The 21237-nt window shown below is 43.2% G+C and overlaps 1 protein-coding gene across 2 annotated transcripts in view; it reads right to left on the reverse strand.

Moving 5' to 3' along the window:
• Positions 1–21237, reverse strand: part of IFT81 (intraflagellar transport 81) — a 1024548-nt gene that overhangs the window by 69445 nt on the left and 933866 nt on the right. For both annotated transcript variants that reach the window (XM_078667498.1, XM_078667499.1), the window contains one exon: positions 12774–12819. In XM_078667498.1, coding sequence (XP_078523624.1) covers positions 12774–12819 — 46 coding nt within the window. The remainder of the gene's footprint in view (positions 1–12773; positions 12820–21237) is intronic.

The following is a 21237-nucleotide window of genomic DNA, read 5'->3' on the forward strand; positions in this document are numbered from 1 at the left end:
TTTCAAAAAAGCTGTGCACCGGTTTATTGGCTTTTATTGAATATATTTAAAGATCTTCATCACTCAAATACTGCCCGTTCATGCTCCAGGCCTATACTTGTCAAGGCCACAGACAGGTTGAGGTTCACTGAGCGGATGCAACCTCTTTCAGTGAATTCTGTGGCTCACAAAAGCTAAATAAATTTTTTTAAAAAACACTCTTACCGCACTCCCTGAAAATCCCTGATCTATTCCTTGTAAATTGTAAAATTGTAAATTGATACTTGTATAGCGCACTACTCACCCGCAAGGGTCTCAAGGCGCTTGTACGAATACCGCTGTGGAACCCATCCTGGCTTTCCCTGTGAGGTGTCCACTCCTGGGCACCCCCAAGGTGGAGGCCAGGCATCCATAGCGTTGTGGGGGCCGTTGTGGAGATTAAGCAAGCTATTGCCCAGAGTTGCAGAGTGAGACTCCATGATTGGAATAGGCACCCTGTGACAGCATTGCTCTTTGCTATGTCGCTCCTGTAGACGCTAAGAAAACTCGGCGGGTTAAGCACCTGCTGCTGCAATCTGCATGTAACATTTAGCCCAGGATTATTAGATGGCTTCATGTCATCATGTAACAATGTACCCGTGCCGTGTTGAATTTTAGAAACCACAGAGGCCTAGTAGTTGAGTCCAATGCCTGTGAAGCAGTGGACAAAACCAGAATGCATAAGACTGTTGAATGAAAGAGCAGGCTTGACTCAATGCGTGCCAGTAACATGGAGTCAACTGATTCATTTAAGTCACTGGTAAGAATGGTAGCACGTTGGAAGAAAATAGAACCACTGTCAACCTTTCGAATCTTTGACAAGAGACAACCCAGTGTGCCTTGCAGGTTCTGTAGGTCGTCAAATACTATTATTCAAACAGTGGGCTTACATATACATCGTTCCCAACGGAAACAAATCATTTGTTCATTAAAGTTGTTATTTAATAGAGGGCTACTTTAATAAGTGTGCAACCTGCAGAACACTGAAGGGCTGCTTTAGGGTCTGGCCAAATGTCCAGATTTATGTACAATACAGTCTGACTGCAACACTCCTCCGCATCATTGTCAGGATTGATGTACAATAGAGTCTGGCTGCCACACTCCTCTGCATCGTTATCCGGATTGATGTACAATACACTCCGACTGTGGTACTGCTCCGTATAGATGTCCGGATTGATGTACAATACACTCTGACTGCCGTACTGCTCCATGTAGATGTCCAGATTGATGTACAATACAGTCTGACTGCCACACTCCTCCGCATTGTTGTCCGGATTGATGTACAATACAATCTGGCTGCCACACTCCTCCGCATTGTTGTCCGGATTGATGTACAATACAGTCTGACTGCCACACTCCTCTGCATCATTGTCAGGATTGATGTACAATACACTCTGACTGCCACACTCCTCCGCATTGTTGTCCGGATTGATGTACAATACAGTCTGACTGCCACACTCCTCCGCATTGTTGTCCGGATTGATGTACAATACAGTCTGACTGCCACACTCCTCCGCATTGTTGCCAGAATGATGTACAATACAGTCTGACTGCCACACTCCTCCGCATCATTGTCAGGATTGATGTACAATACACTCTGACTGCCATACTTCTCCGCATTGTTGTCCGGATTGATGAACAATACACTTCGACTGTCAATCTCCTCCGCATCGTTGTCTGGATTGATGTACAATGCACTCTGACTGCCACACTCCTCCGCATTGTTGTCTGGAATGATGTACAATGAGCTCTGAATGTTGCAGTCCTCCACATCGTTGTCTGGATTGAAGTACAATACACTCTGAATGTCGCACTCCTCCTGTTAGACCTGACATCATTGGCGTGAGTCTCCCTTCCATTTTTGACGGATTTCCTCCTCTGTTTTGACCTATTTTTGCTGGTTGTATGTTTTGGGCCCTGTGCCACTGCTAATCAGTGCCACAGTGCAAGTGCCCCCTATGTTAAATTGATATACTGATTGGATTCCATAATTGGCTTATTTGATCTACTGTCAGCCCCTAGTAAGGCGCACCATGTGTGCCCAGGGCTTGTAGAGCAAATGCTGCCGGTGGGCTTGCAGCACTGGTTGTGCCACCCACAGAAGCAGCTTGTAGAGTGTGTCTCAGGCCTGCCAATGCAAGGCCTGTGTGTAGTCTGTGACTACCATGTTGACTTGGCCAAGTGCACCCACTTACCAGTCCCTAAACCTTCCCTTTGCTTCATGTTAGACACCCCTATTGTAGGCCCAAGGGCAGGGTGCATTGTAAGTATAAGGTAGGACATGCTCTGATGTGTGTAGCATGTTCTAGTAGTGAATTACAGCCATTTTCGTTTTTCACTATTGAAGGCTACCTGTTCTCATAGACTAGAATGGGCATTGAAGATTGTTACATCTCTACAATCCTACCTGACTCAGGGAACACAGTAGAAATTCGAGTTTAGTATGCCTGAACTCAAAAATACATCTTTTAGTAAAGTTTATTTTAATATTCTGTGTTTGCAAATACCACTTTTAGAAAGTAGGTATTTGCTTGCCTAACCATTTGAGCCCGCCTCTGCTGACTTGTGTATTCCTTGTCTGGGTTTGTGTGTGACAGGGCTGGGGAAATTCCAGGAGACAGTCTGGGACAGCCCAGTGGTGAATAGGGAGATTTACCTCCAGATGGGAGGGGGAGAGTGCACCTGGGACCTGAATAGAGTTGGGCCTTCCCTCCACAATGCTGGCTCCACCCCCTGTGGCTTGTCTGATGTCTCTGCCCTGCACAGTGAAAGGAGAAGGGGAATCCGGTCAACAGAGTGCTCCAGAGCTGCATCTTCCCTCCCCTGTCCTGGCTCCACCTCCTGTGGGGCGTCTGATGTTGCTGCCCTGCACAGTGAAAGGAAGAGAAGAGTCATGTAAAAACAGTGCTCAGGAACTGGTTTGAACTAGGCAGAGGCCTCTCTGCCTTCAGAGAACAAAGGATTTTGGGGTATAAATATTGGGACCCACTCCCACAGACTTTAGATCACTTCTGGAACAAGAAACCTTTCTGCCAATGAGAAGAACCAAGGAAGCTGCAGGAGTTTGGACTGCCCCTCTGGCAGTGTGCTGTTTGCTGGGTTGGCCTGCAGTGGTTACTTCATTGCCAAGGGATAGGAGAAGAAACTTTGTAAGGACTTTCATCTACAGAATATTCTCCAAGGGCGTGAACTGTGCTTGCCTCCTGCTGAAGTCTCAGGGCCAAAAGACGTCACCTCCAGCTCCCTCCTGAATTTCCTTGCTGGGAATTCTGACTCCAGTCACTTGCGTGCCACTGGGAGCTGGAAGCACGACGCATCAAGAGGAAACGTGCCACAGCTGAAATCATCGCAACGCCGGAGAAGCGAGAGTTCGTCACATCTCCCTGGAAGCGTGTGTTCATTGGAGCTGTCTGCTGTCGCATCACCGGAGAAGCGCGACGCATCGAGAGAGCTGTCATCGCATCACCGGAGAAGCGCATCGCAGGGCCTGTCGCGGCTCCAAAGTACAGAGTCGTCACAAGGCTGCAGGGCGTCATCGCATCGCCGCATCAAGGGCGCCATCTTCTCGCATCGCAACTGGATCATCGCATCGGCATCGCATCGCATCAAGGCACCATCTTGCGCACCGCAACAGGTTGAGAATCTACGCATCACCCCCGCACCAGTAAGGCTCACGACGAGTCCCCTACTCTGCGCAAGCATTGAGGAAGGACGCAACCGTTCCCCCGGGTCACGGAACCGACGCATCTCCCCTTCTGCGAGCCTTTTGTTTACTTTGCGTGCCGCATCCCAGAACTTTGTTGAGAACTTTGTCGCATTTACCAACAACTTGAACTAAGAGACTTTTATCATCCTTTAAGTAACCTTTAGTAAAGTATTGTGGATTTTTGTCGTTTGTGGTCTTGTGTTTAAGTATATATAAAGAATACCTATTTTTATAAAACTGTGTTGTGTCCATCTGTAGTGCTATCACTGTATTACTGTGTATATTCACAAATGCTTAACACACTGCCTCTGAGATAAGCATGTCTGCTCGTGCCAAGCTACCAAGGGAGTGAGCAGGGGTTATTAAGGAGAGTAATCCCCTTGTCCTGACTTAGAAGTGGGGGTCCCTATTTGGACAAAGGTGACAACCATTGCCAACTAGAGACCCCCAGATCTAACACCTCCGCATTGTTTTCTGGACTGAAGTACAATGCACTCGGACTGCCACACTCCTCCGCATTGTTGTTTGGATTGATGTACAATACACTTGGACTATCGCACTCCTTTTCATTATTGTCCAGACTGATGTACTATACACGCTGACTGGTGCACTTCTCAACATTGTCCAGATTGATGTACAATTCGTTCTGACTGCCGCACTCCTCCACATTGTCCAGATTTATGTACAATACACTCGGACTGTCACATTTCTCATCAACCACTGTTGCATTCGCTGCAGTTCCTTTTCCCTTGCTCGTCTCGTTACTTGCCAGGCACCCAGGGTTGGACTGGCATAAAGGGCATTCAGGCAGTGTCCAATGGACTGTTTGTAGGCTTGCTTTAAGCCCAGGTAGGTCGGGTTTTACTGTTGATTTCTCGGATATTACCTCACAAACACTGCCTCAATGCAATCTTACACACCATCCACCATCTTACCCCCAATCCAGTTAACTCAGCAAAAAGTCTGGGGGTTATCATTAGTAACGATCTTACAATGGAGCCCCAGATCAATGCTGGAGTCTCCTCCAGTTTTTTCCAGTTGCGGAAAATCCGAAAGATTGTCCGTTTCCTGGCCACTGAGGCCCTCACTGTAGTTTTATTGGCCTTAGTTATCTCGAGGATAGACTACGCCAACTCTCTTTGTGCTGGTATCCCGGCCTACCTGCTGAAGAGGTTGCAACTTGTTCAAAACCAGGCTGCCCGTCTTATCTACCGTCAACCCAGACACCAACACATCCGTCCTTTGTTGAAATCCCTCCACTGGTTCCCTATGTTTCAGCGTTGTAAATTTAAACTTGGTTGCACTATTTTTAAGTCCCTTGCCGGAGCTGGTCCATCTTTCATCTCCTCGTTACTACACCCTTACGTTCCTTCCCACAATCTTCGTTCTGCTCACCTGGCCTTGCTTAAAGTTCCGGCTTTTAAACGGAAGAAACATGGTGGATTGAGATTTTCTTTTCTTGCTCCCTCATTTTGGAACTCCCTTCCTCTGAACATAAGACTTGCCTCTTCCTATATCTGTTTCAGGTCCCTTTTAAAGACTTACTTGTTCTGTAATGTTTATGACTAACGCCTCTTCGCCTTGTTCACTGTTTGCCCCCTTTGCTCGAGCGCCAAGAAACCGCTAGGTGTTAGTTGCGCTTTAAAAATATTTTTTACATTACATTAACATTACATTACATTACATTACCATGCAAAATACTTATACAGCGTGTCTTTACAAGTACAAAACTAACCTGATTTCGCCACCTTTCAGCTATTTGGTTCATTAATTCGGGCCATTTTTATTCTGTGCCCTAGCCTATTTTTATGTCCCAGTCCGACCCTGCAGGTACCAGTATAAGGAATTGATCCTCGTATGACGTTCGTCTAGCACTGATCTCCCTCCAGATCAGAAATAACCCTACCACCTCATTCACTATGATTGCAATCCACTATGAGACCCTAATCCTTGCTGTAATGATTTAGGTCTCATTTGAGGTGTGAATGGTGCTGTATTGCAAAGAATAACAAGGTTGCAAGCGGGGCTAAATAGTAAACTCTAGTATAGACTCTTCTTGGGTACGGTGTCCACTCTGCAGTTACAAAGACTGAATATATTTAATGTAAGCATAATAAGCGTAGCATCCAGGAAATGTGAGCTGAACCTAACTGTGAAAAGTTTTTACCTCCAACATAAATATTGTAAACAGGAGAAATATAGACCTAAAATAATATTATTTTCAGCAAGTGTTCTAGCCGAAAACATGAAAAATTCAAAATGGTAGTCTCATATTATGTCAAATACTTTTGACAAAGATGATTTAAAGTTTATTTGCAACTGTTTGTAGATCAGTAAAAGCAACAGCAATTAAAATAAATGTTCTAATAGACTATAAAAAGGGAATGTCATCCCACACTCAAATTTTAATGTCATACTACAAATGCATTTTGCTTTGTGGCCAAATTGACTTATCACACATTATTAATAACACATCTGGGAATGTTCTAATAAAGGGTGGTATTCAAAAGCACCTGATCAAATACATTCACATATTTCAAAATATGGTTACTGGCTGTTTAAAGGAACGGGAGGGACAAATCATACCTCCCCAAATGCAGGCTCTATACACTGGTTACTAGTTTTGAATTGGATGAGGTAGGTAATGCCTCATATAGCACCTACTGAGACTTTTATGGCATGGGACCATCATTTTTAACAAACACTTTAAACACTATGGTCTGGGTCATTCCTTACAATCTTAGTCAAGCCACAGGCCCGATTCACAAACTGCATCTGGCAGTACTACAGAAATACTAGCATACTACAAAATGTTATTCACAAATACCCGGCCAGAGTCCTCCACTTCCACTTTCCCCATTGTTTTCAGTGTGGAGATCTCCACCACAGTGGCTGAGATTTCTGCAAACGTAGGTGCACATTTTAGTAGTAAAGTTGTGAGGTACAAAGGGGACTATCTACTACTAAATGTGAGGGGTTTAGGGAAATTTTAGGATTGGACATGCTAATACAAACACACTCACAAAAGAGTAAGACCATTGCTATTCAAAAACACCATTGCTATTCACAAACTACAACTCTAAAGTTACTACAGTCCTGAAAGTGTTAATATATATATATATATATATATATATATATATACATATATATATATATATATACACACACACACACACACATATATATATATATATATATATATATATACACACACACATATATATAATATTTTTAAATGAAGAAACATTAATAATGAATCTCAAAATACATTGAAAATAAAAACTTACTAAAGAACTCAAAAATATTTAAATTAAACAACTGTTAACAATTTAATAAATATTAAATGCAATTGTTAGCTTGTATGGATTTCTCAACTTATTCTTTAAAAAGGATTTACAAACTATAATAATATACTTAAATTAATTTATTTTCAGGAACGCATTTAATGTGATACGTCAATGTGTTAAACATCTTATTTCATTAGTTCTAGGTCAATATCTATTTTTAAATTCAGTCACATATATTTTATACATTTAAGTTTTTCAATTTGATTTTTTCAAGCACAATAAAAGTTATTCATTTTCTCTATAGTTTCCCATAGGGAGCTATCCACCTTAGTGGTGGAAATCTCCACCATCAGAAGAACAGTCACTAGTAGTAACTTTACAAATCAACATTTCTTTAAAGGATGCCCCTCCCCTTCATTTAGGGGCTGAGGCATGCATGTTGATAACTAAGTATACCCCGGCACTCAGAAACAATGAACTGCAAAAAAGTTTAGAGTTAAACCTAGTTGCAGTAGTAAATAGACCTGTAAATAATTATAGAAGATTATATTTACTTTTGTGAATCCGGCCCTGAATGTTTAATGCACCTAGTTTCACAAAGGCTGCCCTGGTGGCAGTGTGTTCTCTGTGAAGGCAGCCAGTTATTGGAACCAGTTAAATGTATTACTGAGGCCCCCGACAAGGGAGATGATGGTCATGATTCTATCTCTAGCAGTGTGTAGGCACTTGGTGACTATTTTGTATACAGCCCCTGAAGTCAGATGGGGATAAAACTCTCCATTAGTAAGAGTTGACTTCAACACGTCATACCAGGTAAAGAAATTAGCTTCTAATCATGGCAGATGCAAATTAAGTCTTAATATCAACCCAGCACTTGTTAGGTCTCGCCTAGGCAGCCCTTGCGCGGTCTCTTCGAGACGTGTTGTATTCAGGAATGGACTTTAAGCTCCACCCATTTTCTGCTCATCTTTTCAATTGGCTCCTGGTAATGTCCTATGTAAATGGTATCTTTTGATTTGTGAATAAGCTTAGTAGTCCCTCCTAAGTACCTCCTTTGCTCATGTTGTAACCTCCCCCTCTTACTTGTGTTTTTACTCGGTATGCTTTATTTACAGTCTCTGAGCACTATTTTCTTAAATAAGTTTCCCCTACCTGCTGTTGCAGGCACAGCATACTCTCCCGCAACGTAATGACTTTTTTTGAAGCACAGCACTCCGTGCTTGGACTTTTTCAACGGCGGCCGCATGACTTTTCTTTTGTTCTGCCCAGCTCGCCCAACTCTTTTTTTGCAACACTATGTTTTTTTCCTCATCGCTGCATGGCGCACTACATTTTTAACAATGGCAGCCGTGCACCTTTCTTTTCTAAATCTGCTGTTCGCCTGACTTGCACCTTTGCTGAAACTTGTTGATTTATAAAAAAAAGGAGGTTTTTCTGTAGGGCGCCATGCTTTAACAATAGTGTCTGCGTGTTTTGCTTTTCTTTTGCATAAGCAGGGGGTTGCGACAGGTCCCTTGCCACAGCTTGAGAAGTCCTCAAAACGCACCTGAGGATGCTGCTCTCCGCTCTCCTCCAGGGCTGTCCGCGCTTCATCAGAGCACGCAGGCGCCACAGCTGTGCAGCTCACCAGACTTGCACCTCTGCTGAAACTTGTTGCAATAGCGGCTGCAACCCTTTCTCTTCTTCAGACTAAGCAGGCAATGGCCGCCGCACGGCTTTCTTTTCAAAATGCGTGGCTTGCCCGACTTACATCTCTGATGAAATTTGTTGATTTATAAAAAAACGTTTTTTTTAGCACAGCATGCTTTAACAATAGCGGCAGCGCACCTTGTTTTTATTCAGCATGCGCAGGAGGGTCGGATTTGTCCCTAGCTACAGCTTGAGGAGGAGTCCACACGCACACAGCACACAGCACAACTGGCAGCGCAACATTATCTCTCTCTCTCTCTCCAACAAAGCATATCATGTTCTGGCAACGCCACACTTCACTGTCAAGTGACAGAAAGTGCTCAGCTATGCAGTGCTAGCGCCCACCTTTATGTTTAAAACAAGTTTTCTTTTTTGACTACTTTACATAATTTATTAAAATATCACTGGATGGAACTTGCTATATATTGTATTTTACAAACTTCGCACACCACGTATGTTATGTTTAGGACTGGCATGTGTGCTGCGCACGCACCTACATTATTTCCAACTGCTTTTAATGTTAACCTATCATACTTTTTGTTGAATGATTTGATCCCTAATGCCTGCTTAGCTTCGTGTCCCTACCCCACATACCCATGTGGTTGTGTTGTGGCTAAGCCAAATCTCTCTACTTTTTCTAAGTAAGGTAAATACTGTAATAGCCGAAATAAATGTTAGTTGTGTAAAAAAAACACTTATACCTTTGTTAGGCTACACTTCATTTTTGTAGGGCTAACCACTTATAAGGTCCCAAAGGCCACTGCACTCCAAACAAAACCACATAGGTAAATAAAACTGTCACTTACAATGCCAATAGCTCTAACTTTCGCATGAGACCTATTGCTTTGCAAATGCTTGTTTATGTATGACTGTAAAATAGTGACGTTTTGTATCTAGAATGGGCACAGCTTTACATAAGCATTTTAGTTTTGCTCGTCCTGTTGAATTTCTGTATGATACAGAACATTGCATCTTTGAAAATACTGTATGTGATAACAATGAGTAGGAGCATCTTATGTATCACTGCAAAATACAGACTTTTTTTAATCCAATTTGGGCACATATGTTTATATATTTGTTATTTTTGATTCAGCCTGTGCAGTTTATCTAGGGTACAGAGCATTTCCACGTACACAAGATATCATGCATGCCATGATAATGAGCAGGAGATGCTAGACTATTCCTCAGCACCTTTGCTCCAGTGCTTATTAACATATCTCCTTCAGAAAGTTGATTGCTCTTCACAGTGCTGATCGGACTGACAGCCTCACAATTTATTATCATCAACAGGCTGCTTAATATACAACTTCACATTTCAGAAGGCCTGGATTGCTAGGTCTCAGTTTCAGCTCTTGTCCAAATGGTTTACAAGGAATGTGGGGTTGTGTTAAGCCGCTTGGCTATCATTTACAGGCAGCTCATGCCACCTCCGCTTGTGAGAAATTGAGCTTGTAAGTTTAGCACCGCCGGTTTGCAGGAGATTAGTTGGCATGGAGTTGAGGGCTACAAAATACTCTTCCAACGACGATCCCAATGCGCGTGTGCATTTCTGGCAGGATTATTTGTAGTCTGCTAATGGGAGGTAGCACCAGGGATGTCTCCGGTGCACTCACTAACTCCAGGACTGTTCTATCAGCGCAAGTGAAGATTGGCCCTTGTGGGGCATTTTCTGACTAGGACTCACATAATGTCCCACAGTATAGGGCGTGGGCATCCTTCAGAGTTGTAGTAGATTTGATCAAACAGGCACTGTGTCTTTAATAGGGGAATGTGATCAAGAGGAAGGGCACAGCCTGTGTAGTGACCAGCCACAGTCATAACTCTGTAGCTAGTAACATTTCCCACACCTTTATACTTCTAAATGTACTCATAATTCTTGCACGCTTGTGGGAAAGGGGCCCAAACACCTTATTTGAACGAGTGGGATTTCTTAAAATACTATATATATATATATATATTTACCACATGAAGGAAAAAAAGACAAAAGTATAAATGTGCGTGCAATCGCATTTTTACAACAATTCTACAGCTGCAGATTGCCTGCTCAGAAGGCAATCACAGCCACAGGCGTAGGGCTGACAGGCACATGTGTAGTGGAAATTAAGAAGTCATGGTCAGTTTTGACAATCCTAAAATGAGTAAAACTATGTAAATTGTAGCTGTGCACGCACCTATGCCAACGTGTGTATATTTTTTGTAATTGGCCCTCCCAAGATTCTACAAGTTGTCCTGAGGCGCGCACCTGCTTAGAGGCATGTTCCTTTAATAAATGACCTGCACCCATTTGCACTGCTCCAGCATGTAAAACCAATCTTAGATGCTAGAAAAATGTCTTTTTGCCACCATTTGAGTAAGTTATTGGTTGCCTGCCTTCTTCATTAATTCTCTTGCTGCACACCCAAAGACCGTAAACATTAAAACGTGACCACTGAAGCGCCTTTTATACCATCAAGTTGAAATTCCTTCGTAAAGTAATGCCTATTTATTAAGATTTGAAAGGTCCTTCACTATTGCAAGATAATCAGTGTATTCATCAAAGTTAAACGAACGTGACCCCGGCTTAGTATATCAACTTAAGATTTAAATGGCAGAGTTTTCATCATAGGAATAAGTCAAAGAAGGCAAGCTGGAACAAGAAATTAGGGAGCTAATGCCAACCATCTCTCACTATCCCGCCCCATAACGGGATCTTAGCTCTACAAGATGCCACTGTCTCAGCTAATGCCTTTAATCCTGCCTGGTTCAGTGCCTGGAATCTGATTACCAGTCATTAAGGCTGTTCCAACCCTCCATATTGTCCTGAAGTTGGCATCTGATCTCACCCGTTATCATCTTACTTAAAAAGGGCAAACTGGAAATGGGGGCAGTAATTTGGCAGAACCTTTAGGTCTCCAGTCAGTCTTTTTGGTTATTTGTTAGAATACTGATAACTAAAATATTGTGTCACATAAAGAGTTTGGCCTGGATATTGTTTACAAAAATATTGCCCTATTGAAATACCATCTATTTAGCAGTGCTGTTGAGAGCGTGAGCTACAAAGTGGGGGCTGTACCCCACTAAAACGATGAGTTAATCAACTTTTTAACAACAAAACAGGGTGTGTATGTAGTCTTTAATGGCAGAAACTGGGCATGGTTCACTCAGAGGGTCTGAAGCCCTGCCACTCTTAACTGGTTTGAGATTGTAGGCAGTACACAGTCTGGAAAATGTGGAGAAGAAAGTTCAGATAGCAGAAGGTAGAAAAGAAAGAAAACGTGATTTTAGGAGTTGGCTCAAATGGAACACTAGGAACGTCTTGATTTTAACTCCTAATAAACTTTGTAGGTGTCTACAAAATGTAAAGTGAGGCATCTGAGTCATTGGTGCTTGCTCGGGGTTCCAAAATCTCTCAGAATATTTGTAAACGGGATGGCTCCTCGTCAGACTGATGCAGTTTGGGCAATGGGCTTTTTAAGGCTTTCCGACTACTTTTTAGTAACGTGGGTGATAAATTCCACCGGTGGAGATGTTAAAGTTTTGGCCACTCGGCATTACGCATGTAACACAGAGATCCAGTTAAATTCTGCCAACCGCTGCGTGTCAGAGTTTTATCTCACACGTGGCTCGCCAACGGTTAGTTGGTGAGCGTAATTAAGATTTTGCATCCCCTAGTGGTCGCTAGGAGGGCACCCAGTGCGATTTCCCCAGCGTGGGCAGCTGCAAGCATTCGTACTCAGAAAGCTGCCACTCAAGCAGAAAATCTCTTTGAGCAGCAGCAAAATCAGCTCTAGAAGCAATGCCCTCTGGTGCGCTGCGTGGTGCCTTTCATGCTGATTTTTCAGTGTGGAACGAACTTCTGGTTCCAAAAATCAACATGCCTAATTCCTCCCGTACGAAGAACTCTGCAGAATTTTGCGGAGTGAAATTCCACTAGTTCTGCCCACTACTACTTTTTAGCTAATGCAATTCGGCATACAGCACTTCAAAACAAAAAAATGCTCTGGATGACGGCATGAAGTACATTATTAGAATAACATAATTAACATTTTGTAACCAGAGTAATGGTGCAACAACACTAATGGTGCAATTCTTACCTTTCCGAGATTTTCTTGTTCCAAAATATTTCTTGTGTATTGCTCCCTTCAAGAGAAAGTACATTTAACTTGAGCTTTTGGTTTCAGTTTGGGTACAGATGTAACAAATGAACATTCTAAATGCTGGTTCTAGGGATTAGAACACTCTTTATAGTAAATACCTTCCTTTAATCCTACTACTTCTCTGACTCTTCGTTAAAGTCACAAGCTTTGAATAGTCAGCCTCCTCAGAGTAACCTGGAACACTTTAACTAATATAAATATCTCAAAACCTTTTTCTAAAGAAGGGCCAATTTTGGAATAGCAAACATAAATTTGAAAGTCTATTAGCAGACTATATTGGCCCATTTTTGCATGTTTTCTTTAAAAAAATAACTAATTCTAATACAAAAAGTCACAAGTCTTTTTCAAAATGATAATAAAAAACAATTACAAAAAAATGTTACGCGAAAAAGTTGGAGAAAGGAAACTGCATCCCAAACTTTAGCCAAATGAAGAAAGATATGATAGTACTGCTTCCTCATGGCATTTGTTGGATCGATATTCTACTGGATAAATCACATTTTTAATGTAAAGTTCCAGAAAGCCATCTTAGTGGGATGTTTAGCCTCTTTAAAATGTCCAGGTCATCTTGAGGATTTAAGTGTCCATATTGCAAGAGTTCAAGAGCCAAACTGCCAAGTTCAATGATGAATGGTTGACCAAATGTCCAGAACTGGAAATTGTGTCTGCAATGATCCAGACGGCGGTGGTCACCATAGAGGCACCTGTAACTACTGTTTGTGATAAAACATCCTGGTGAAATGGTATACCATGTGGAAGGTTGTCCGATCAGCTAACCAATGCAGAGACTGGATCACAGCCTATGCGAGAGTCATTCCCAATTTGTCTTCCCATCTGCCAGAATATTGGCACAACCGATTTTCTTTGCAACGATCTCTTTATGGCATATGGAAACAGGGCAATGGATCCCAGAAGTGAAGAAATCAGCCGGGCTGTTAGATGGAATGCCGAAAGAAAATTGGAAAACTTCAGAAGCATAGTAAAAAAGTATCTTCTTCAACAAATACTTTTGCAGACTGCATGTTGAGGATTGCACCCAGGTGAAACATTAAATAAACTGGTACTGTTTCTGATTTTGCTTGCTTGATTCTGGAAGATTTTGCAGAATGCTTTGAAACTTGGTAGCTTTGATGAGGCAGTAATGCAGGTAAAGGTTATACAACAATAATTTTCTGAAATTCAGATTGGAATGTGCCTTGAAGCACCCTCAAAATCTACATCACGCTTCCAGTCCCCGTGATGAAATGGACTATAGATTTGACGGAGGGACAATGTCTCTTTCTGTCCGCATTTGTTTACTGTTTTAGATTGAGAACGAGTCTGAACTCATACTTGGGACCCTATGTATGAACCTTAAATGTACTGGAATACATTATTTTTTTAACTCTATTAACATTTGCATCATTACATTTGAAGTAGTAAAGTGGAGGATATTTTCATCTTGTTCAGTTTCAGTTACATCGCAGGTTTAAGGATGAGGTAAATTACAATCAAAAGTCCTTATTGTTCACATAATTCGGTCATTAACCCCTCCCGCTCTCATGACGAGCTGAGCTCGTCATGAGGCACGATTGCGCTGTGCTGATGACGAGCTAAGCTCGTCATGACCACCGCGGAACGTCCACGTGGGGATAATTCCCCTGCTGTGCTGAACATTCCACAAAAACGGGCGTGGTCATGACGAGCTCAGCTCGTCATGAGCACAGCGCCACCGTGCTGCATGACGAACCGAGCTCGTCAAGAGCACCGCGCGTGGCCCCCCTTCCCACGCGTCGTGGGAGAATTAGCCCCGCGACAAAGGGGTTAATCTGTGTCTGAAGTAGGACTACGGGATCTTTCCTTCTTCCCACCCTAGCCCCCGCCCCTACCCTTATGGACTATATTCTTGAGACACCCTCTCCTGCTTTCTTGCTAAAAGAGTGTTGACTTCTTGTTCAACCATGTCTCAATGGTGTTGATTTTATTGGAGGCAGACTTTCAGGCAAGACCCATCTGTCTTTTTGGAGATTTCAACACTCTTTCTTGGTGACTTCTGATTGTTACCTCTATCGAAATGGCAGATGGAATAGAGGAAAAGGAGGAGACAGCTTTGAAGTTTTTTTTGCTTGCGACAACATATGTATAATGGCCAGTTTTGAGAACCTCCTTGGAGGGTGGATAGGGCTTTTGCTGCTAATGTTGATAGTATTGCTGTGGCCATTGAGGGGTTTGAACACTGTGTTGTGAACAGTGGTGCCCATAGGGCTTGAACCTATGTTTTCAGTATTCTTTATTTTTCTCCAACCCAACTATCCTGAGGGTCTAAGACTATGTATTCATTCTCGGTGTTTCATCATTTGCATGCAAGCCAAACAAAGTAGTCCTTGAGAAAACAATGTTCAGAATTCTCTGTGAAGCTTCCGTCTAGAAACCCATAAGTTACTTCCAAAATGTATGTCACATGGCCAAACTAAAATAGTATCCACTTGCAGTAATATCCAAAGAGTCACCAGCTGCACTGATGACTTGGTAGCTACCACTGTGTTTACTAAACAACTTTAAAAAAAATATTCTGTCTTCTCAGTTAATCACTGAAGAGTATCTCACACAGAACGGTCCTCCGTGTTGGACGAACCAGCAGCCCAAGTTGCTTTCACAGCAGCTGCTTAAGTTCTACAGTTTTATTTCCAACAACAACCATCTCTTACTTTCCATTTCAGATGTGACAGTGGAAGCTGGAGATGTAGGATGCTCCTTTCTCTCCATAGCAACTACAACCAAATCCAGTTGAGGATCCAAATGGAGGAAAAGTCAATCTGGTCTGAAGTTAGATACTTTTTCTGTAATCTGGCAGGTGAAAACCTAGCTGAAGCCGGCATTAAGAATAGCCCCATTGCTGGTTCTAATAATTCTGGGCAAAAATGTAAAAGTTGTTGTGAGGAAGCAGTTTTGTACAGCATCTCAAAGATGACTGAACTAATTGTTTGAGTAGTTAATTCTGGAATGCTACGCTTCAAAGTCCCTCTGACTAGCCCTTCATTGAAAGTAGTGATGTCATTTACTAGTGAAATTTTAGAAGGAGTACAATCATACCATGCTGAAGAGTTCTCTGGAATGAAAACAAGGAGAATAGAGAACAAGACCTCCAACGAAAACAGCTAAGTAGTCTGTGAATATCTCACAGTATGGGTGAAAAGGAAAGAATCATGGCTAGACCATCTGGAGCACCATTCTAGAATCTTGGATCTTCTTCTAAGTGTTTGAGACTTTATGGGAGATGGAAAACCAGAATAGATGGTGGTGGAGAAGCCACTGGTTGAAGTGCTGGATCTGAAGCAGTAGGGATAGGAGAAGCAGGTGCAGGAGAACTCTTCCACCATTGAAGAGATCCTGAGGCTGAAGACAAACTCACTAGAGGAATAGACTAATGCATTGACAAATACACTCTAGAATACTCAGAGCCTAAAGCATCTGGCATACTTCTTTTTTCCAAGATTATGAATCGTTTCAATTAAAAGATACAAAAGATCTGTTTGAAGTTGTAATCTTTGATGATATGGGATGTTCGGACATCAATGATGCTTAGATGTAAACTCGATTGCTAGCTCTGACATTGATAAACATCTCAACAGCAAATCTGCTCCTGACAGAAGGTATGTGGATGCCATACCATTGTTAAAGTCATGGACTTTGATGGTCAAACATGAGTGCCTATGTTCTGTATCTTATAAAAAGCCTCTTTGAATCAAATTCACCAAAAAACGGCCAAGCTCAGTCTAGGATCTTGTCACAATAAACTGAAAAAAACAACAGATCTAACTGACGCTGATGGCGCGTAATGGAGCATTTATGGAGTGTTAATTCTTAAAGAAGCAGTGTCAGGATTCCACTTGCCTGATTCAATTGCTTTACTTTTCTCTCAGGCTAACTTTCCAAAAAGTACGTTAAAGAGTTTTTCTGATTTTTGAAAAAGACTGACTCTATATAATAGATAGGCTTACTCTTTTTTAAAACAAAAAACACAACATGCACAACCTGGCTAATATATTCTGTAGATTGGCTTTCAAATTGATTTTTTATTTCTTTAAATTGCCTTCTGTTGAAAAAAGGTTTTACTATATTTATATTTGTAAAAGTGCTCCGGGGATCCTGCCCATGAGTGGATCTTCTCGGTGCTTTTGTCTGATAATGTAAATCTCCTGCTTTTTAGGGCCAAAGAAAAAAACACAATAGTTCTCACTCTATATAATAGATAGGCTTACTCTTTTTTTAAAACAAAAAACACAACATGCACAATCTGGCTAATATTTTCTGTAGATTGGCTTTCAAATTGATTCTTTCTTTCTTTAAATTGCCTTCTGTTGAAAAAAGGTTTTACTATATTTATATTTGTAAAAGTGCTCTGGGGATCCTGCCCATGAGTGGATCTTCTCGATGCTTTTGTCTGAAAATGTAAATCTCCTGCTTTTTAGGGCCAAAGAAAAAAACACAATAGTTGTATTCAATTTTCTAAAGACACGTTTTTGGAAATATGGCGAAATTTGTACTGTACTAAATTTGACATATTGAGAGTGACCCTATCCACTAAGAGCACATACTGAACACTGGATTGTACAGTCTTGATTACATTAATGAAGGTTAAGCTCTATACAAGACTCCAAAATGGTTCAGTTTGTACAGACTCAAACCAAATCTCTTCTTTAATTTCTGAGAGAGAACTGAAGCTTGCAGCAGATGTGCCTTTGCTGAAGCAACTATTGCGTTCTCCTTTGGATCCATACAGGTTTTGTCCATATTTTCACATCTCTTAAATAGAAAAAAGTCTAGAACAGGCTGTCTGAGGTGCCTACGTTTGTAGATTCTTAAAAGATGTACATATGGCAAAGCTCCATCTATTTGGAAACTTTGAATCTGAACTCCTCTCAGGCCTAAACAACCTCAGACAAGAGGAAAAACTTTTTTGGGCTAATGAACAAGTTACTTACCTTCGGTAACGCTTTTTCTGGTAGATACAGTATCTGCCTGTGGATTCCTCACCTTGTGAATATCCCCTTGCGTCAGCAACATTCGGAAATTCTTTTCGTAGCTACGCGCCGATGTGGACTTAGACGTCGTCATAGAGACACGGCATCGCTCGCGACTCCGCTGACGTCACTGACGCCCATAATAGGCCCACGCCGGCGTGATGACATCAGTTCCGCCCTTTTTTCCATGCCTTCGAGGCACACGGACGGACCAATGACAGTATATATATACATAGTATACACAGTACACAATAGTCAAGGTAACACACAGTGTGAAGCAAATGTAAGAAAACATTTGAAATAACACATTAACCTTGACCATAAAACAAATACAATACAGTTACTCTGGTATAGAAGAGTGGACAACGGGGAGGCGGGTGGGTCAGTGAGGAATCCACAGGCAGATACTGTATCTACCAGAAAAAGCGTTACCAAAGGTAAGTAACTTGTTCTTCTGATAGATACATCTGCCAGTGGATTCCTCACCTTGCGAATAGATTCCCACAGCAGTCCCCACTCCCGGAGGAGTGAGTCCACTCTTCTATACCAGAAAATCCTGGAGGACACAACGCGCAAAGTGGCCGTCCCTCCTCACCTCGGTATCCAAGCAGTAATGCTTCGCGAAAGTGTGGAGGGAGGACCAAGTTGCGGCCCTACAAATATCCTCTACAGGAACACCTCTAGACAAAGCTGGGGTTGACCACTTAGCTCTTGTAGAATGAGCCCTTATACCCTCTGGAGGTTCCTTACCGGCCAAAGAGTAGCAGATCTTTATACAAAGGATGATCCATCTTGAAAGAGTTCTTTTATGAACCGCTCTTCCTTTTTTGCAGCCAGCAAACCCAATGAAGAGCTGGTCATCCACTCGACAGTCTTTAGTTCTGTCCAGGTAAAAGCTCACCGCCCTCCTAGGGTCCAGACGGTGTAACCTCTCCTCCTCCTAGGAAGGGTGAGGTGGAGGATAAAAGGTAGGGAGGGTAATGGATTGTCCTAGGTGGAAGGGAGACACCACCTTAGGGAGAAAAGCTGCCCTGGTCTAAGAACCATTCGTTCAGCATGAATGGTCAAGAATGGGGGCTTGGAACTAAGAGCTTGAAGCTCACTTACCCTCCTTGCCGAGGTAATTGCAACCAGGAAGACTGTCTTAAAAGTCAAAAGCCTCACAGGACACTTGTGTAAGGGCTCAAAGGGAGCACCCATCAAGTATGTTAAGACAAGATTTAAGTCCCATTGAGGCACAATAAAGGGAGTAGGAGGGAATTTATTAGTGAGACCCTTCAAAAATCTTAAAACTACAGGAGATTTGAAAAGAGACGGCTGGTCCGGCAAACATAGAAACGCCGACAAAGCCGAGAGATAACCCTTGACTGTGGCAACAGCAAGCCCTTGCTGCGCCAAAGAGAGAGCAAACTGGAGAATATCAGATAAATGGGCTTTCAAAGGGTGTACAGATTTCTCTCCACACCAGGTGACAAATCTAGACCATCTGTATGAATAAATGGACTTAGTAGAGTCACGTCTAGCTGAAAGAATGACATCCACCACATCGTGTGGGAGAGAAAAGGAGTTCAGGTTGCCCCGTTCAATCTCCAAGCATGAAGGTGTAATGTCTGGAGGTGGGGGTGTAGAACCTGCCCCTCCATCTGAGAGAGGAGGGCTGCCCTGAGAGGGAGACGGAGCGGCGGATGAGAGGAGAGGTGGAGAAGATCTGTGTACCACACCCTTCTTGGTCAATCCGGGGCGACCAATATGACTTGGGCCCGGTCTTGGCGAATCTTCATCAGAACCCGAGGAATCAAGGGTATGGGAGGAAACGCGTAAAGGAGTTGTCTTCCCCAACTCAACTGAAACGCGTCCCCCAAGGCTCCTTGCATCGGCTACTGGAGACTGCAAAAAGATGGGCAGTGAGCATTCTCGTGAGTGGCGAACAGGTCCACCCGAGGAGTTCCCCACATCTGAAAGATGTTGTGAACTACCTCTGGATGGAGCCTCCACTCGTGGTTGGCCGAGAACTGCCGACTGAGAGTGTCCGCATGAACGTTCAGAACCCCGGCCAGATGATTTGCCATCAGACAAATCTGATGGTCCTGGACCAGAGACGCAGAGCCTCCCTGCTGAGACACTGCGACCCCACTCCTCCCTGCTTGTTGATATACCACATCGCGGTCGTGTTGTCCGTCAGGACTTGGACTGACCGACCGCGAAGGAAAGGGAGGAAGACCTTGAGCGCCAAACGTATCACCCGCAATTCCAGAAGGTTGATATGAAGCAACCTTTCCTCTGGAGACCAAAGACCCTTGACCTCCAGGTCCCCCAGATGAGCACCCCACCCTAGAGTGGATACATCCGTTATTACTGTGGCCACCGGAGGTGGCAGATGAAAAGGCTTCCCCTGAGACAGGTTGCCTTCCACGCCCTACCAAGTCAGATGCGCTGCAGCTTCTCTGGAGATCCTCACTGATTCCCTGAGATCCCCGTTGTGCTGAAACCACTGCCTACGGAGGCACCACTAGAGTGCCCTCATGTGCCAGCGTGCATGGTTGACCAAAAGAATGCATGAAGCCATCAGACCGAGCAGGCGAAGGACCTTCAGGACTGGCACGACCGCTCCATTGTAAAATAAAGGAATCATTTCCTGAATGTCGGGAATCCTTTGAGGAGGAGGGAATGCACGACATACAGTTGTGTCCAGTACAGCACCTACGAACAGGATGCGCTGGGAGGGCACCAGGTGAGACTTGGGTACATTTATCGAAAAACTCAACCTGTACAACAACTGGGTTGTCTCTTGCAGAGGATGGAGCACTCTCTCTGATGACTCTGCTTTGAACAGCAGAGTCATCAGGAATACTGGAATCCCCGACCTTCGGAGATGAGCTGCCACCACCGCCATCACCTTGGTAAAGACTCGAGGCGCAGTAGTAATTCCAAAAGGAAGGACCTCAAACTAATAGTGTTGCGACCCCAGCGTAAAACGGAGATACTTCCTGTGCGACTTCAGGATTGGGATGTGAAAATACGCATCCTGCAAGTCGAGCGACACCATCCAGTCTTCTTCCAGCAGCGCTTGAAGAACCTGAGCAAGGGTGAGCATCTTGAATTTCTCTTGTTTCAGATAGAGATTCAAGATCCTGAGATCCAGGATTGGACGAAGTCTGCCATCCTTCTTGGGAATCAGGAAATACCGGGAGTAGCATCCCTGACCCCTTTCCTGCTCTGGGACCACCTCTATCGCACCCTTTCTTAATAGAGTCTGCACTTCCTCCTGTAGTAGCAACAGATGTTCCTCCGTGCAAAAACCTTGGCAAGGAGGGTAATTGGGAGGAAATTCCCGAAAGGGAAGGGCATACCCATTTTCTAGGAGATTGAGAACCCAAAGATCCGATGTAACCGATTCC

Source organism: Lissotriton helveticus, chromosome 11 (genome assembly GCF_964261635.1).
Source record: "Lissotriton helveticus chromosome 11, aLisHel1.1, whole genome shotgun sequence".
In the NCBI taxonomy this organism is placed as follows: domain Eukaryota; kingdom Metazoa; phylum Chordata; class Amphibia; order Caudata; family Salamandridae; genus Lissotriton; species Lissotriton helveticus.